The 20,315-nt window shown below is 41.3% G+C and overlaps 1 protein-coding gene across 1 annotated transcript in view; it reads right to left on the minus strand.

Moving 5' to 3' along the window:
- Positions 1-20,315, minus strand: part of MSH3 (mutS homolog 3) — a 192,110-nt gene that overhangs the window by 90,284 nt on the left and 81,511 nt on the right. The window contains 4 exon segments of the mRNA XM_083151861.1: positions 8,343-8,475; positions 14,681-14,790; positions 17,232-17,316; positions 19,338-19,452. Coding sequence (XP_083007987.1) covers positions 8,343-8,475; positions 14,681-14,790; positions 17,232-17,316; positions 19,338-19,452 — 443 coding nt within the window.

Here is a 20,315-nt window from a genome sequence, read left to right on the forward strand (position 1 = left end):
ACAAGTAACACCTGCCTCACCTGCAGTGCACATGGTTTTGTCCATCTAAGAAATATTTTATCAGAAAGAGTGAATTAGAATAAGGGCCTCAGTTCCTGCTGGAGCCTGCTGAAAAATAGCCCTGACTACTACCCATTAGTGTTCAAACACAGCTCCTTACTGTAGCTTGCATATTTAAAGCCAGTGCAAAGAATGCAACATGGGTAGAATAATTAAAACCTAATCTGCGGGGCCATTCTCAGATACATTGTAAGCTTGCAGCAGGGCCCTCTAACCTCCAAGTCTGTCTGTCGTTATCCAGTTTGTTTAATCACTGTCTACCATTGTAAAGCGCAACGGAATCTGCTGCGCTATATAAGAAACTGTAAATAACTAAAATAAATAAATACATTCATGCTTGCATTTGCATGGGTATGCACTGTGGATCTTTGGTACTGTTTCCATTTCAGTGTGTGCAAAGCATGTCAGAGCACTGAAACCATTAACTGATTTATGGTTCGGTTCCAACGGCCAATTACTTTCATCTGGTTGTGTATTATATAGAGAGCTTATTGAATTGAATGGAGTGTGAAAAATGTCTTAGCTATTTTCATGAATGGAGACAATAATTCATTAAGGGGTCTATGTACTAAACTTTGGAGAGTGATAAATTGTACAGAGATAATGTACCAGCCAATTAGCTAAAGTCATTTGCAAACACAGCCTGTAAATCACAGTTAGGAGCACTGGTACTTTTTCTCTCTCCATGAATTCGTACATGCGGTATACCCTTTAATCTCTTCCAATGTTTGATAAAAGCAGGTTGGCAAGGATTCAGACCTAATGCCAGCCAATTACATTGCACAAATAGAATTATCTGACACTTTTGGCCAATGAAATCTCATCTCCTATAATTGGGCTCCAAGTGGGGCTGATTGCTGGGTTTCTTATCTTTGAATTTCTGGTGGACTAAAAGAAGATTTTCAGTGGAATAAAAAATAAATGTCCATTGGTTTAGGAATATGACACATTTCCCTTTTGATTACAAAAATATTATCACTTTGGATTGCATATATAAAATATTTCCTTTTGAATTATAAATATGGAACACATCCCTTTGGAAAATACACACACACACACACACACACACACACACACACACACACACACACACACACTAAGTAAAAATGTCCCTTTTGGATTACAAATATGGAACATTTCCATTTGGATAACAAATATTGAACATTTTCTTTTGGATTACAAGAAATGGTTCCCTTTTATTAAGAGAAAATCACCTTTGGAAACTAGAAGACAGCTTTTTATATTCAGATATTAATTCATCAATTCTTTATTTTATCAAAACATCTTTTAATATTAGTCTATTTTTGTAAAAATATGTGTTTTGTAAATATTATTTTTATCTTAGATTATAACCAGGGATCTAGGTTTTGTGAACCGCTTAACATAAAAAAAGAAAAAAGGTCTGATATAAAAGAATACAACCCAAATGAGAAGTGTTTCTCACAAATAGAGACAAAAACAAAAACAAGGTGGAGGACTCCTAATTAGCACTCTGTTGAAATCACGGTGAAACAAGGAAGAGATCAATGACCGTTTACAGAAAGTCCACACTCGGAAGAAGATTGGCCTTAGTGGTGATGTTTGTTCCTCTTGATTCTCCTCATTTATAAAAAATAAAGAGTAGGACAAACAATGTATGGGGAAAATGTCCATGCTGTAATTTCTGGAGAGCACCAATGGGAAGTGGAGCCCCTTATGTGGCAAACATATAACAGTAGTTAATGTTACAGCCAACCAACGGATCAGTCCAGGAGCAAGCTCTGTTTAGGTAACATCCAAACAAGCTCTTTGTCCCTTGTAGCCCCATAGAGCAAACTCATTTAATAGTAAATAGTGGGGTCTTTAACTGGCATAACCTTTAAAAAACATAAAAAAACCATTACGCTGGTCAGTTCTATCCTGATACATGGTATACTGTATAATGTGGGTATAATGTGGGTATGGGGGCTCGGCATGTGGTATGGCCATGGGAACCTGGGATGTGGTGTAGTAATGGGAACCTACTGAAGAGAACTAGTTAGTTAAGCGGCCTACACAAGGCGATGAGCATTCTGAGCAATGCTAGATTGCTCAGCACACAGCACGGCACAGCAATGTGCCACTGAGCGATCTGTCAGGGCCAAGAACACTGGGCGATAGCGGCTATTACTATGCCCCTACACATGGAGTGATGTAGGGGCATTTTATAAGCGATTTAGTAAGATCGCTTCGTAAATACCCCTTAATCGCTACGTGTGTAGGTCCAATAACACTCGGCTGCAATCCAACAATCTGCTGATGTAGCCAACAATTAGAAACCTGTTTGGGCGGGATTTGTGATAGCGAGGAAACATCAGTGGGCCCAGCAGGATCTTCTGTCTCTCTTCGTATTCATGTAGAAAACATTTACAGTCATGTGATAAAGGCAGCCCAGTTTCAAATAAGCAGTTTTATTAATCCTTAATTACCAAGTCTCATCCTACAACATGATAAATATAATCCCATGCGACAGATAATTAACCAATAGCTGACTTTACTTTGTCGTTATTTATTTAACACAAAAATTAATGCAACATAAAGGTACGAATGAAAAATTTATGACATCCTTGCTGCTTCCATAATGAACTCCACTTTATTATTCATCAGAAAGTTCTACTGCCACTATATAGAAGTGAAGAGGTTATCAGCTTGGTCTGGGGAAATCAGGATTAACTCTATGCCAAGGAGTAAAGACATCTGCAGTGATCTTAGCGAAGCAATTGTTACTGCTCATCAGTGCAGAAAGGGCTAAAATGACATTTCCAAACAAGTCAAAACCTGTCCTTGCACAGCAAGACGGATTATTTACTTGTAGAAAACAATAAAGACATTTGTCAATCTCATAAGAGGTTATTCCCAGAAAATTCACCCAAAGATGAGACTATGATCTACTGAGAAACAGGAGAACCCCAAATCCATACACATGGTGAACAACGCTGGCATCTACTTTCCATTACGGTCCATTTAGACGTGGTAGACTATATTTAGGCATCTAACTAGACGGGTGTTGACTAAGAGTGGTCAACCTGAACACGGTCGACCGGATACCAAAATGACTGCAGAAAGTACAACGCACTACAGAATCTTTTGGACTCATACCACCAGGCTTAGAATTACATGCAAACGCACAATTTTTAAAGGAAGGTCATCTTTGAGCATTAGCTATGGGCATAGTTCAAACTGGTTGTTTGCATATTTTTGATGAATTTGATATGTCATGGCACTTTAAATATAGCAACTTAATCTCTAAAATCTCACAGACTAATGGGGCCTAACGATGCGCATTCTGAGTGATGCTAGATCGCTCAGCGATGTGCCGCGGAGCAGTCTGTCAGAGCCAGTGTTCTCCATGAGAACATTGGCCCTGACCCAGCAATTAACGACATTTATCCAGCTATGCCCCTACACATGGAGCGATGTAGGGGCATTTTCTGAGTGATGTAGTTAAATTAAAATGGCCTGACATCTCTATGTGTGTAGACCCCATAACATTTTTACCGATTTACTGTGTGTACTGTATCTTTTTAGCCTCCACTAATCTCCTCAGTGCGCTACAATGCCTTTCTTTTACAGGAATACCAAACCATGTATTTGGTATGAATGTCTTTCAATCCCACTACCATGCACATCATACCAAATGCCTTTACCGGAAACCAAATGTACTTTTCTTTATCCTATTTCACTGTCTACCTGTACTATTGTAATCTATCATTTACTACCAAGTTATTAACTCATACATGTAGGCTATACTCTTTGCATTACGCCCTACTGTATATCTGCTTATCAGTAACAGTGTATTCAAAGCCATTCTTGAAATAAACAGTTATTATCTTTTCTTTATGACATTTGTATGGGGAAGTGAATGAAGTGATCAATATTACTCCATTTACGAGTCATGGAAAAGGAAGCTTTTTGCAGATTATTTCATGTCCGTTATATTGACTGCACCAGATGTCTCCCCTGCCTCTTTTTATTCCTAGAAAAATGAATGTTTCAAGTAATTGCTGATAAAAGTGTTCCACATAATGACCGATTGTCATTATCACGGTATCCAACTAGCGGCATGAGACTCAGGAAGCATAATCCCTGATATCAGCGGTTATCAGGGGAAAGGATGCCGGCATCGGGGCTAAGAGGATAGCCCTGTGGTGACCACTGCAGCTAAGAGGATATCCCCCTATGTCATTGGTTCCCAATCTGTGCCTAGGCAACCTGGGGTGCCACGCAAGGGCGTAACTACCATAGGTGCAAGGGGTGCAGCTGCTATGGGGCCGTGAGCTGAAGGGGGCTCCTCTTTACTGTCTAAGTAATATGTTTTACATGCATTGATCACATCAGTTGCTAAATAGGGGGCCCTTAAATACTTTTGCTATGGGGCCTACAAATATCTAGTTACGCCCCTGGTGCCACGGGTTGCTGATCCAGGACTAAATCAGATTATTATGGTCAAAGTGATGGGCAACACCAGCTCTAGTGGCTGCTATTCACAAAACATGTGAAGCACAACTGTACAGCACCACATAAATGACGCTAAGGATGACAGGTAGGTACAATTTACTTAATGTAATATTTTATTCTAAATCTATCAATAAAAAAAACTTCTAGTCTAGGGGTGCGGTGGAGAAATGATGATACTCTGGGGCAGCATGATTCAAGAAAGTTTGGGAGTGTGTAATTTGAGATGGATGCGGTCAGCATTGTGGCAGTTAGGAATTCGGCAATCAGAATAACTAAGCCAGCATCCCAACTAGCATGCTGAAGACTATTGCCAGAATGAGGATGCAGACGCCGGAATGCTGACTGACGGCATCCTGATGATAATTATGCGGGTGGGGGTTAGCAAAAGGATAGGGAAGGGGGGGAGGAGTTAAGTTTAGGCACAAGTGGGCAGGCTTCAGGTTAAGCTGGGGGGTGTTTAGGTTTAGGCACTTAGAAGGGGAGGTTGGTTAGGCACTATCGGAAGCGTTAGGGTGTAGGGTAAGGAGGGGGCAGGAAGTAGGCAGGTATACTTACTGAACCCCTTTTAGAATTCTCTCCATCTGACAGCTGACATCCCCACCACAGTCAACAGTATGTATTCCGTTAGAGGTGCAATTTATAAATTTAGGACATGGTTACTATGGTCTGGCATGTAAAAGCAAATATATGAAAGTGACTGTACTTTTTCACAGGACTGTAAGTGGACAAATTATTCCAGTCTCTCTCATAAAACGCGCTACTATTGCAGTGTTCAATACACAGGTGGCGCTCAGTATACCGACTGCCTTCAGAAGAACGGCCTTGGGAACTTCGAAAGATTCAAGATGCCAATCAACACCAGAATATAGAAAGCCGGCATTCCGATTGGTGAGTATGCAGGACAGGTTAGGATCAGGTCGGAGAAGGGGGTGGGGGGTGTTAGGGTTAGGCAGTGGAGAGGGGAAGATTAAGTGTTGCCTGTGCGGAGGGTGGGTTAGGTAGTGTGGTGCGGGGGTAAGGTATAGGCACTAGTGGGGAGGGTTAAGGTCAGGCTGCATGGGGGGGGAGCTGCTAGAAGGGAGGGTTAGGGCATGGTAAGCATACTCACCTGACCCCCATCGGGATTCCATCCTTCAGGATGCCGGCATCTGTACTCTGACTGCCGGTCATCTGTATATATCCCCCCCCCCCAAAAAAAAAAGCTATATAACAAAGCTTCTAAGGAGTGGTCACAGAAGATGCCCACAGCTATGGACAACTTCCCCGCTTTTTAGAAGAATGGGTACATTTCCCCTCAGAATTCTGCACAAAAAATTCCCTTGAATAAAAGGCAAACATTTTTTAATTCTACAGATTGTACACCGTGAAGCTGCCTAATGACGCCGATCATTTATGTTGTCAGCAAAATACAGAAGTGAAGAGGCACAGGTATCGGAGCATGGTGAACCTGACAATAATAGTACATTACAAAATATATTAATGACGTGTCCTTGTCTGTTTATCACCACATGGCATTATGTGCGACCTAGACATTCAGAATCCTATTATCAATCTATAGCATCCTCTGAGGCAGGAAATGAGATTACAAAAGAAAAGAAAAGAAGCATTTTCTATTGCACTGTTGCTTCTCCTTTAGGCTCTTCCATCAACAGCAGTATTTACCGAAAACGGTTTGCAGCATTAACTCAGGCAGAATAAAAAGGTATAAATGGACAAACATTTACTGGAGAAAAACATCCATGGGTACAAATAAGAAATATAATCTGTCTGTAAAATATCAGAACCTACCAAATCAGCAATGGATATCTATACCAGGTTGAACTAGATGGACGCAAGTCTTTTTTCAGCCTTACCTACTATGTAACTATGATGTATCGGTCATAAATCAGCTAAAAATATTTACATGCTGAAATTTCCTACATTTCTAACTACTTTAACCCAGGCAGCTCATATATACAGCATATACCAGCAGCAATGAATGCATTGAGCTGGCACTTAAAGTACCCTACAAGAGCAGAATGAAAGACAACGGCAATTATTTGCAAACCTCTTTGTCTTCTCTGTGTCAAGATATGAAAAAATGCAGAATGTTACACATTTTTATTAAAATAATCACAATATGGTGCTGTGAAATACATTATAACAATCAGCATGTCACATTTAGAAAAATATCTGTCACATGTGTTACATACACGCAAGCTCATTGATTTCAATACACCAGCCATAATCATCTATGTTCGGGAAAAGAATGAACAAAAGTAGCTAGTTAGTGATTAACAGATTTATTTTGGCAAATAACATGTTTTGTACAAATAAATAGAGCTTTTATTTTTCTTACATTTTTCTCTCATCCAAATCTCCACCCTTAAGGCCCATACACACTTTTTAATTTCAAAAGACTTTGCCAAAATCGGTGATAGATATATATCTTTCACCAATGTAGTGCGTACACTCTGAGCTATTTTCCCCAAAGAGCAAGAGATTTTCAGGAGGCGAAAGACTTTGCTGAAAATCTTTCATTATAAATGAGCTGGGTATGAATTCCAAGGGTTCCATACAGATGGAGCCAGCCTCTTTCTTGCAGGGGCTGGTGATTCTATCACCAGCCCCCGCCAGTGGCTGGATCTCACCAGGGGCGTGCGCCGTGGCTAAGGAGCTTTCTCCACCCCCTCCTCCGGTGCCAATCACCGTGCGACCCGCAGCACCGCCGTCGAGGGACTGGGACGCGCGTGCGTGTGAGATGCACACGCATCCAAGTTCAGTGTAGCCCCTGTCCGCCGGCGCTCGCCAGAGGGGAGGCTCTGGCGAGCCCTGGTCAAGGATGGCAGGGGCTACATCTGTATATACATTGGTGGCAGTGGGCATATAAATATATGAACATTGGTGGACAGTGATGGCGGTAATGGATACATTGCTGGCCTGCGCAATAACAAAATATACATTGGTGGACAGTGTTGATGCTAATTTATGCATTGCTGGCACAGACCAACAATGTATACATTACCACCAACACTGCCCACCAGCGGAATCCTATTCAACGGCATCTCCGGAATGCCGCTGAAAAGGATTTTGATGGGATGACTAGAAGGACTGTAGAGTAAGACCCAATCGACTGTATATATTAATGGTTATGGTATAAAAAGCTGACACCATTAATATATAATAATTACATAAAACCGCACACTAGTTTGGCATACAGGTTGAGTATGCCTTATCCGAAATGCTCGGGACCACGGAAATTTTTGATAAGGGAGTTCGCCGGATTTTGGAATATTTTTTTTATCATACTTACCTGGTCCATTGGCGGTGCCCCGATGGTCTCCAGACGTCCACGGCGGCCATAGGAATCCTCTTCAGCGGCATCCCCAGTCCTTAAGGATGCCTCCTTGGGACTGGTGATGCCACTGAAGAGGATTCCAATGGCCGCCGTGGACACCAGGGGATGAGATAAGTATGAAAAAAGGTGGGGGGGGGGGGCGGGGGGGAGACACACAAAAACCAGAAATATTCTGAAGAACCACGGTTTTCCGAAATTTAGGTTTTTGGATATACGGATACGGGAGACTCAACTTGTAATGCCCAATCTACCTTTATGAAAAATAGTAGTCCCCATTTGTTAGTGATGATTATAAGAGGTAGTAATAGGACATAATTGTGTCTACACTTGGTGAGACGTTACATGTCTCTGTGCAAAAAAACGAATCAAAACCTTTATATCAAGAAGATGTTTCTGCCAGTTTATTATAGCAGTGAGCATACATTTAAAATAGTTGTGGAATAGGATTGATTACAAAATATTGCCTTACTTTTTTGTGGTAAATACTGCAAATCCCTCTGTCAAGATCTGGTAATTTACACAGATAGCCCCGAATCTGGCTAAAAACACCAGTGTCTGATGTCAGCACCTCTGACACAGCATCCAGCCGAGCATTGATTTCACTACAGGAGGAAAAGGAAATCCATAAGAGACAGAAGGACTATATATATATATATATATATATAGACTTGTACATATACATGTATACTCTACGAAACACGCACACACACACACCAATAAGTATCAGAACTAAGAATGGGTGAGGGGACAGGGGCCGGCTCCACCTCCATCAAACATTTTAGAAGTTATAGTCAATGTTTTGGGTCGCAGAGATAACCCCCTTTCCTCCTCACTCCCACAGCCCTTCTCTGCCCACTTGCAGTGGGCTCTTTGGCACCAGCCCGGTGCTCTTTTTTTTACCTCCCACTTCATATATTCTTCCCCCCATCCCTCTCAGCTCACTCTTTGCCCTTTCTCTCCACCCCATATGGCACCCCTTGCACATCCCGTTCCTAATATCCTACCTGGTTCAGTAGAAAATGTAACCTGTAAAGCCTCAGCAAGGGTGTGAGCTATGAATGGATCTAGTCTCTTAGGCCAGACTTAAAACTAGGTAGATTAACGTTGGGTAATCCATCCACCGAGGCTATCCAATTAGCCCCGAACTAGCATCTGGGGATTATTCTCATCTGCCTCAGCAGCCAATAACTAGTGGGGGAAACCCATTTTGCAGTGGCCCAATAAAACACTATTCTAAAGGAATCACCACAAGACTGGCAAATCACAGTATTTTCCAACAAGGGGATGGGCCTAATAAACGTCGGGTATGGGGAGTGTTTGTGAATGAGGAATGTGTAACAAAATTGTTCCAAAACTTTTTTTAAAACACAACATCCTAGATTATCAAAAACTTTTTGAAAGCACTTCTAGGCCAAAAGTTTTGGAAAAATGTAGAAAAAAAATATTAAATTAACTAAATTGTGTTTTAGTTATGTTGTGAGGGCCAAAACTGGCAGTTTGTGAGGGCCAAGACTGGCAGTCACCATCTATGAATTTGCTTATTAAATTGACCATACATAATTTGAAATTAACCTGAACTACCAATCCAAGGCACCCTTTGAAGTGTCACGAGGATCCCCAGGGTGCACACAATTTGGGAACCACTGGTGTAACATTTAATTCTACTTTCATGGACGTGAAGAAGGATAGCAGGCCAATAAGGTATGATAAAGCCCAAGGCTACCTCCCTTTATTACCCAGGTAATTTAACACAGGTAATTGAATTCCAGCATTACTCTTCAACATAAAGGTAAGTAACACATTTTCAGGGAGATAATCTTAAAACTGAAGTATGAAAGTATTACAGAGGCTCGACAGCAGATATCAAAGAAATCTGGTGCACTTTCCCTGGTTCTGATCACAATTACAATGGTATTGTAGCCTATGGGCTACATATAGCATAATTAATGGGAGAGGGATCGTCTTTAATTTACAGATTACAGGGACAGGCCCCTATGGGATGTGGATGTGATTTTGATTTCCAGCTGGAAATTGAGCATAATAGCAACCAGAAGCTAATCTATTTATTGTGTCTAAAACATAATAAACGAGTCCCTTATTAGATAGATAGAGATACTGTACATAGATAGTCCAGCTGCATCTAAAGGGGTGGCATACATTGTGTTATATAGAATTGTATCTCTTCTTTATAAAGCTGAACACTGTTCCAATTTAAATGGCCTTTATAAATAAACTTGATATTTTATGGAACTCTTCTTCATAAGTGTTCATAGATTACATTTATATCTTCCTGTTTATAGGATTTGCAAATCATTCTTATTATTTTGTACAATCTTATTAAAATAAAGCATTTCAATATCCCTTTTTCTCCAGCATAAATGTATTTGATAGTGAAAACCATTTGGACAGCACAGAGTGATAAACAATCTGCACAGTCAGGGAAGAATATGTTATTGGCAGCTCCCTGGCTGCGCTGTGATTTTCCCACTGCCATGTGCTGAGGGTGGTGGGGTGGGATCTAGGCTGGCACTGTCTGCCTGTCATGCAGTTGGGCTCAGTCGCAACTTGTTGATCCAGCAGTAGCCGCAATGGAAGAATTGATAAAAAAAATTATAAGCAGGTCACTTCATACTGATGTGTATAAAATATTATTTAGATTGTATGTTTTTATAGCGTTTCTAAAAAACAAACAAAAAAAACACAATAACTTCTGTGACTTTACCCTTTCCGAGCTGTTCTCTTCGTTTGCTACTGCACATTGATGCTATGTGGCACTCATCCATATGTATAGAGAACACAGACGCAGTAAGGTCAGAAACACACAGGCATTTGAATGAACTATGGACTTTATTCAGGTCAGTTCGCAAGGTCCCCTCGTTCACACGGGGACCGATGTTTTCTTATTGCGCATGTGCACTTCTGCCCAAGTGCATGCGCATGTTGTGTGCGGCCATGGCGAACAGATTGTTCGCAAGCAGCCTTGCGGGCGGGAGGGTGGAGAGGGGCGTGGGGTGGCAGGCTGCCTCATTGCCATATGGGAACGCCCAGCGTTCTCATGCTAATGAGGCATGACGGACAGACGGGGGGGCAGACATCACCGGATGTCAGCTGCCCGCCTTCTTCCCTCTGAGCAGAAATGCATCTTGCTCTGAGGCAACCTTACATATGCATGAGCCTTCACCATCATTCATTGGTCAAAGACCATCGAATGATGGGGGCGGATCCCACCAGGCTGCAAATGGATGTTATTGTGTTACATCCATTGCATGCCCTGCGAGCGAATTTGCTTTGTGAATGGGGGGGCGCGGCCAGCCACCATTCGCAAGGCGGAGTTTGGTGGACTTGCAAGGCTGCGAAATTGCAGCCTTGTGAAACAACCAGAATAACCTCCAATATCTGCAGCAACAGACCAGTACTGTCCAACTGATGTCGTATTTACTGCCCATGAGCAACACAGCTTTTAAGTTTTTGTTGGAGAACCTATTCTCATTTACTATTTTCAGGGGGTTTATCCATTTATTAAACAATAATGTTTTGATTTCAGGAAGCTCAAAATAACTGGGGGCCCTAAAACAGGACTAAAAACTTTCTAAAGGCCCCCTTACACTTGTCTCATGTATCACTACAGGAAAGTTGCTGGGGAAGTTCACAGTCAATCAGTTATAAACAAGTATAAGGAGGCCTTAAGAGTGGGAAGTCAGCTATGACCAGTGATGTGCAGTCAGGTTGGACAAAGGAGGCAGAGCCTCACCTGTCATACGCCAGAGTTTGGATTATAAAAATATGTGTGTGTGTGTCTGTGTCTGTGTGTAAATCTGACTCTGACACAAGCCAGTGCTTCCCCAGCCACTGGTCTCACTGCATTATTCTTTATCTAATACTGCTTTCACATTGCAGAAACGGGTATTGACCCTGTATTCTTAAATGGGACTTTAAAACGGGTCTGAACCTTAAGACCTTTCACATTGCAGGTGAAAACCGTTTTAAAAAGCATTTAATACCATTCACACATTCAACCTGTTTAACCCCCAAGGGACATGTTTCAAGCCATAGAAATAGAGCCATTCACACTGCCTAAGAAACGGCTTTGAAACGTGTAGGACTCTGCTTTTTAAAGGTGTTGAAATACCAGTTAACTTTAACCGGTAAATCAACTCTGGCACCTTCACATTGCAGCCTTAAACGTCTTAAAATGGAAAAAAACGGCAATATACCGTTTTAAAAGTGCGATGTGAAAGGGGTATTATGCAGAACACAAGTACTGTATCTATAAATGCTATGAGAAGAAATACAAAAAAAAAAAAAAAGATTAAAATTTGAAGAGCAACAGATAATAAAAAAAAAGACAAACACTCATCATTTGAAAAGTTAATCTCCCCTGTAATCATCCTCACATATGGTTCTCAGAGTTCTATTAATCTGACGAAAAACCGCCTGTCCAATTTCAACTCAATAATCCTCAAATTAAAATTGTCATCCAACAAACTGACCTATTTTCACCTCTTCTGTCCTTACTACATGCTGTACAAACAGGAATACTATTCTGTCAAGGTGGGAGACTAACCTGCGTTTTAACGTGTGACAATAGAAGAAGTACTTTTTTTTACTTCAGACTAATAAATAAAACAGGAACATTATCAAAATGTTTACAAATATCTAGAATCTCAATGGAACAAAAATGGAAAATTGTGCAACAGAATTCCCAAATCCTATTTGATCTAGGATTATATTAAAAAGACAAAAATAGAAAACAGGAGTTCAAGTCTATATCACTGGTATACGGTCGTTAGGTGGACACATTAAGGGTCGACATGCATTAATCTGACCACTGAAGGTCGACATGGATTAAGTCAACACCTGAAATAGGTCAACATGCCTAAAGACGACATGGATGGAAGGTCCACACAAGCATTAGATTGACAGTCAATAAGTTGACATGGGTTTTTCATTTATTTTTCAGCCAGCATGTGGCGACAGGCGGTATTTCATGCTCTACCATCCACTAGGGTGTGGAGGGAGAATAGGATAGTGTGCCCAAAGCATGGCGATCGGATGCAGTGCAAGATACATTGACCAGTTTGACCATGTCGACATTCGGGACAAAAAAAGTGAAAAACCCGTTTCGACCTAATGCTTGTATCGACCTTCCAGTGGTCGACCCAATTCATGTCGACCTTTGATTGGTTGACCCAATCTACTGGGCCGTACCATTTTCTAGCAAATGATAAGGAGAGCTCAGGGAGGACAGCAACCTCCCGTGGAGCAGAAGGGCCAAACCACTGGACTGGAAGCACAGCTAGAAAACTCAGTCTAAAAACATTAACGGAGGATATTCAATCGCCCAGTCTTTTTGTTTTGTGAGGGTATATTATTTTATAATATGGAAATGAGCATCGTTCTTTTACAATATTTACTGTAGAAGACTTTGTGACTCTTTTTAGCTTACTTGCCTCCAAATCAGGTGGCTCTGAGGGATGCCAGATGAACCTGGATATTTTTATAGGGGCAGTCATTAGAAGGCATAGTTTTGCCTTGTAAATGACAGCCCATTAAAAAAAAAAAAAAAAATCCAATTTTGGCTGTTGAATTCGGAGGCTATGACATTTTAACAGGGATTGTGAGGTTCTGTTGTGTAATGTAGCATGGGTTATACAAGCAGGCGATCCTTCCTTGTTTTTTTTTTTTTTTTAACACAACCACAGGGGTGTAAAAATAAATTGAGGTTACTGCTCTTGTGATTACCTGCAACATACGCAGACTGACCCTCGTGCTTAACTGAATCTGTCCCATTAAGTTCATTTGGTACTTGTATACTATTACGGCTCCCATCGCATTCCATCGCATGCCATATGTAGTGGCATGCGATGCGATTTTTCAGGGGTTTTTATGCATTTGTTGTAAAAATCGCATGCCATGCAATGCCATGCGATGCGAAGCTATGCGATGGCATGCGATTTTGATCACAAATGCATCCAAATGCATTTAAATTATTAGCAAACATGTTAAATGCACCCCAAATGTCTTTTTTCACACTGTACCACCCCCATCAACACCAACCCGAAGCGTGGTGAGCGCAGCGAGCCCGCGAGGGGCGGCGGTACGCGTCCTACGACCTTTTCATACCCCCACTATCCACGTGGGGGTGGAGTTGAGAATAGAAAGTGTGGCAAGCGCAGCGAGCCACCGAGCCCGAAGCATGGAGAGCACAGCGAGCCCCGCGAGGGGGCGCGGATACCTTCACAGGTATCCGTGTCCCCTCGCGGGATTCACAGCTATACGTGTGAGCTCCCAACGCTTCGGGATTTCTATTCTCGACTCCACGCCGACGTGGATAGTGGGGGTATGAAAAGGTCGTAGGGCGCGTACCGCCGCCCCTCGCGGGCTTGCTGCGCTCGCCACGCTTCGGGTTGGCGTTCATAGTGGGGGTGGTACAGTAACAAATGCCCTTTGGGGTGCATTTAACATGATTTTAACACATGTCAATGATTTCTGTGAAAAATGGCATCGCATCGGATCGCATGCGATGCGATTTTTTCCTATACGATGCCCATCGTGGGAGCCGTGATACTACACAAGTACCGTTCATTTTTACATAAGACAATAATGGTAGAAAGGTTTATTTAAAAAACATAAACTACAATACCAATGTGGGAGTCTGTGAATTTGATTTAAAATTTTTTTTTTTTACAGATTTACAATTTAAATGGTCTTTAATTTATATTGAGTTTCTTATTTAAGAAATATTTTCCCATTAAATAGAGGAATTCTATTTCATCCAAACCAAAAAGAAGAATAAAAATAAATTACCTTGCATTTATTACTGGCTGCGTCACCCACTGTCTGAGCTTTCTTCTACCAAATGAGGTTTTAGTGTGGTCCAGTACCCAGATCAAGCTGCCCTTTATCTTCTGGTCAGTCTTAATGTAAGAGAAAGAAAAAATATATATTTATTTATACTATACACACACACACACACACATATTAAAATACTGTATATATATTTATTCAAGATGCTGGTGATCAGAATACCAACAACGGTATCCCGACTGCCTAAAATTCCAATAAGGGCCCTCAACAAAACTAACCCTAACCCTCCCTATAACCCCCCCCCCTCCACACACACACACACACTCAGCATAACCATCTACCCCCAACCTAAGGCTAACCATCCCCCCACAGCCTACCCCTGACCTTCCATGGCATACTTACCTGTCAGAATGGAGACTACGGAATCCTGAACGTGTCAGTGAGATCCTGTTCACAAGGATGCCAGCAACATCCCAGCAGCTAGTCCATATTTCCAAGTTTTAAAGACTATGGGGGTATTCAATCCGGGGTCACGACTGTTGATCCATCTCAACAGCCATGACCCTGGCCCGTTTTTATTTTGCTCAACAGCATATCGCCAGGCAGGATTCATTGACCTGCTTGACAATCTGTGAAAAGGGGGCGTGTCTGGATAAACAGCCATGGATTGTAGAGATTCGGCCGTGATCGCAACAATTCACATCCGTTATTGACAAAACTTGCAGACTTGAATAGGCACCCAACGCTATTTCCCCCGTCGGAAATATCGGAGGGGATTGAAAAGGAGACTACATTTTTTTTATTATTACTTCTATGCATTTTGTCGTGATAGGATGGCTTTTGTTCTTGGTGTATACAGTGCACTGCCAAACACTGTATCAATATTTTCAAAATATCATGGTTTAAACTACCACCTTTAATTGTATTATATTCTTAATATCAGAATATCATTCTTCTCATCTCACCCCCAGCAGGCTGGTATCTTGCAAATAATTATAAACTACATTAACATGCTTGTCATTACTCCTTCCACCCCTGCTGCAATGCTGGTGCCACAGCCAATCAGTGCTAACACTATGAACAAGCACCAATAATCTCTGACCCACACCTGCATGCTAATAATTTTCACACGCTTCTGTCTTATATATACATACTATAGAGCTGTATGGTAGTGTAAGTCCATAGCCGTGCAAAGTGGTCTGACACCTTCTGGGCTACATCTTCTTATCTTCATAATTTGGTCAAAATAGCTTTTAACTCTATACCGTTTAAATGCTTGTTCGAGATTGACATCAGATGTCAGCGGTCAAATGAGTGATTCCATGGCCCAGATCTAGTCAAAGGGTATGTGAGTACGGTAAAAGGCAGGTCAAATAACTAGACACGCAAGAAGACCAAAGAGGAATCCTCTAGGTATCAAAGTAGGAAAGAATTAACTAAAGTCGGGACATACACAAGAGCTCACCATCAACTGCGGTGCTAAGAATCCAAGGCAGTAATGAGGAGCAGAAGTTATATACAAGACAATATAACCAAACTAGACATAGGGGGGTATTCAATCCCCACCGCTATTTCCGACGGGGGAAATAGCGGCGGGTGCCTATTCAATGCTGCCTTGCCCGACAGCATTGAAGAGGCAGATTGACAGAACGGGCCCGACTTTAAAAGCTGTCTGACCTGTTTTGTCAATAACGACCGTGAATTGTCACGATCATGGCCAAATCTCGACAATCCATAGCAGTTCACCCAGACGCGCCGCCCTTTTTGCCGATCGCCAGGAGGGACATTGAATCCCGTCTGGCGGTAAGCAGTCGAGCAAAACAGCCAGGGTCACGGCTGTCGGGACGGATCAACAGTTGTGTCCCGGGATTGAATACCCCCCCCATAGACTTTGCCAAGTGAATGACATAATTGGTACAAAGAGGACAGGTCAGCTAAAATTAAGATAAGCAGAGATTCAGGCTTTGGAGATAACCCAACGCCAGTGAGGCCTTGAACACAAAACTTAAAATTTAGCAATTATATTGGTTGCTTAGCAAAACAAATGCATTTACAATCTCTGCTCTTAAATCAAGGTTGTCGCTACAAGGTTGAGAACATGTTCTGCAGTCAAACCATAACACTGCATTAGGGAAGTTTCTATGTCCGCGGGAGTCTAATATTCATTAGTGTCAAGGAAACACAGATAATATATAGACAAATGACAGGAAGTAAATATGTGGATATTGGAGCATTTAGAAACTTGAAATAACATTGTAAAAAAAAAAAAAGATAACATTCAAATAAACTATTTGAAATAAAGATGTGGTTAACAATGCAACTGGCTAATTTATTTGACCATGGCAACAATCTGTGAAAAAGAGAAAAGCAAATGACGTACTAAGGAAGTATCCAGAATGAACGAGGAGGAATTATTTTAGGACAGAATATATTTTTTATTGTAAATCATTGTTAGGTTGCTGCCATAGTGTGAAGAGCACGCTGCAATGACAACACAGTTTGGGTTGCTAGGCAACAGTGCAAAACGTTAAAGATGTGAGCAGATGCTTACTTGATTTTGTAAGATTTCAAGATTCCGAAGTGTTGTCCCATTCATTTTCATGTATTCTACTGAATTGGACATCGCCATGAAATTGCTTATATAAAAAAATGTTAAATAATTACACATTATATAGTAGATTCCGATAAGTGTTTACTACTGTATGATAAAGATTGCGAATGCAGTCCTCAAGGCACTCCAACAGTCCATGCTAGGACACAGCTGAATTAATTAATCAACTTGATTTAACCACCTGAATATACTTAAAACTTGGAATGTTTGGGTGCCTTGAGGACTGTACTTGGGAACCACTGCTGTATACAGTAGCTATGTAACATTTTCCTAACTAGTGTCATTCAATGAGGCACATCACTAATGATTTCATGCAAATAATATAAGCAATGTTGGTCCAGCTCAAATCACACTAAAACCACAGTGCGAGTAGGTAGCAGAATATATTACTACTTGTCTGGCTGCATAACAGTTTTTTTTAATGCCAAGACCCCAGCAAAATTTTAATATGTATTGTTTGTTTTATTTATTTTTGGAAAAATACAGCATCCACATCAATTATAAGACTACCAGTGCTCTGCCCAAGCTCCCCAGACTGTTGTGAAAGGTTAGTGGTCAAGACTGGGAGTGGTCTAAGCAGCACGGTATATTATACCAGAAACGACACAAATGCTCTGGATTCAACTCTACTAATATCGTATTATAAGCAACTGCTATAGTAGTCATATGCAAATTCCCCTAGGGGAAGTACATGTGCTGAGAGGGGTCCAATAACCAAGCTGCTGTGATGGGTGGGGGCGCAAATCCCACTTTACACAGGGTCGGCACCACAGTGTAAATGGGGCAAATCCCAGATCCGACGGTGTTCCAAATACTGGGTCGGTTCTGGGATTTTGGTGTAAAAGTGGTATTATTTTACTTTATACAATGGGAGCAGATGTGTTCTGTGAAAACAAAAATGGGTGAAAAGAGAGATCAGGTAGAAACATGCTACATTTTTGCAGTCACAAAATATTTTGTAGAACAGTTTAGAAAAATTTTGATAGTCTCTACTCTAAACCACTTAAGGCCCATACACACTAGAAGATTTTCATTTCAAAAGAGTTTGCCAAAATCTGTGATATATATATATATATATATATATATATATATATATATCTGTCAGTGCGTACACACTGAGCTATTTTCCCAAAGAGCAAGAGATTTTTAGGAGGCGAAAGACTTTGCTGAAAATCTTTCATATAAAAGGCTATTTACATAATGGGCGGGGTTTGAATTCCAAGGATGGGAGCAGCGGTCATTTCATTCTGTGCATGTCTGCTCTTGGGGCCTGATTCAGAACTGATTGCTGGGCTGCGTATATTCGGAGCCCAGAAATCAGATAAACGCCATCCCACCCAGGGCGAAATCCCACCAATGTGCACAGCTGCAATTTCATTTGCAGCCGTGCACGTAGGGAGAAAGCATTCACCATCCACCGCGGCGAGGTGGAAACGGCAAGTGCAGGGTGTTCAGTTGAATACTGACCCACGGGCTGCGACGGCGGAACTGCTTGCAGTCACAGCTCGCCAAAAAGCATTGAATATGCCCCTTAGTACAGTAAGAGCCTGAAATTGTGGCAGTGCCAGACAGAGATACTGATATGCCTGTCAATATCTGTATCACTTGGCAGTGCCCTCACTTGAGGGCTGGCACAAATAGACTTTAATCAGACAAGAAAAAAAAAAAAAAAACATACCTGCTGTATTATAGAGGGTTGTTTTAAGATTATATCACACCTAATACATAAGACGATTATGCAAATACATGTCTGTATTTTGTACGGTGATATTTGTGAATCAGCTTTATATTTTAAGTATAAAACTGATATAGGCATAGTTTAATTTGCATTTTTCCCCAACGTTTGCGTAATAGCAAGTTTGGTTTCTGCTACCAAAATCAATGTCGGATACATGCCGGAGACAACCCTGGAGAAAAGGTTTCAGATACAAAGATCATGCAATGCCTCCAACGCAGCGTACTGCCATATATTCTTTACATGTCCAAATTGAGCGTATTCATTCATTATCATTCAACATTATCCCCTGATTAAAAGGCTATACTAACCTTGGACGATGAAGTATTCTATCCAGATTGAATTCCTTAAGATAGGTGATGAGGGCAGCCAAAGAGCTAATAACGGTCTTGTCTAGTTTCAGAACTTCCGTTAATGTTTGGGAACCTAAAAACACAGATAAAAATAAAATAAGATAAAGTATTTTATAAAGCTAATAACATTTTAAAAGGCGTATTAAACTCTGCAGAGAAGCATTTAGAGAACAAAGCATACAACATGAGAAAGTAAAACATAACATTAACCCAACATATAGAATGCTACTGTCCTTATTACAATTATGCATGCATAAAATACTTTGTTTGTATTAATGATTATGTTTCCTCCCTATTTTGGCTATGGGAATGAGGCCGGGGCAGTCTCTGGGTCTGCTTGCACCTGCAATCGAACCCTTTGACTGTATTCTTTGGGGTCAACCTGGTATTAGTACGGTCTCAGTTGTAAGTAGGCCCAAAAGTCACTAGATGGCAGGTAATTTATCTGAGTCAACTCTGTGTAGGGGAGGAGAACCACTGGTCCAATCCGGTGGGTCATCTTTGACACACCAGCTTTGCCCATGCAGAGAGGGATGACAGAGAGAGAGAGAGAGAGAGAGAGAGTTCGGGGGTAAATCTGGATGAAACAATAAAAGGCATGGGTAAAGGGAGTCCCAGGCTATAGGTAGGCAAATGTTTACATGTTTTCCAGCAACATATAGTCGGGCCTAAAGTAGTGTGTTTGAGGTATGGACATTTTTGAAGCCAGGGAATGATGTAAGTCTGACTGCTTATAGCAAGGCCCACAATAGTCAGCCATTGTTTAACAGCAGGGCAATGTGTTATCTCAATAATCCTGGCTAACTGTGTAGCATGATAATAACTGATAAACTGTGTTAGCTGTAGGCCTCCATCTTTGCGCCTTCTAATCAATATTGATCTAGTCAACCAATCAACTTGTCTCTCCCCACACAAAACGGCCAACCGTGGCTTGAA

This window comes from Crinia signifera, chromosome 1, assembly GCF_055691185.1.
Source record: "Crinia signifera chromosome 1, ASM5569118v1, whole genome shotgun sequence".
In the NCBI taxonomy this organism is placed as follows: Eukaryota; Metazoa; Chordata; class Amphibia; order Anura; family Myobatrachidae; genus Crinia; species Crinia signifera.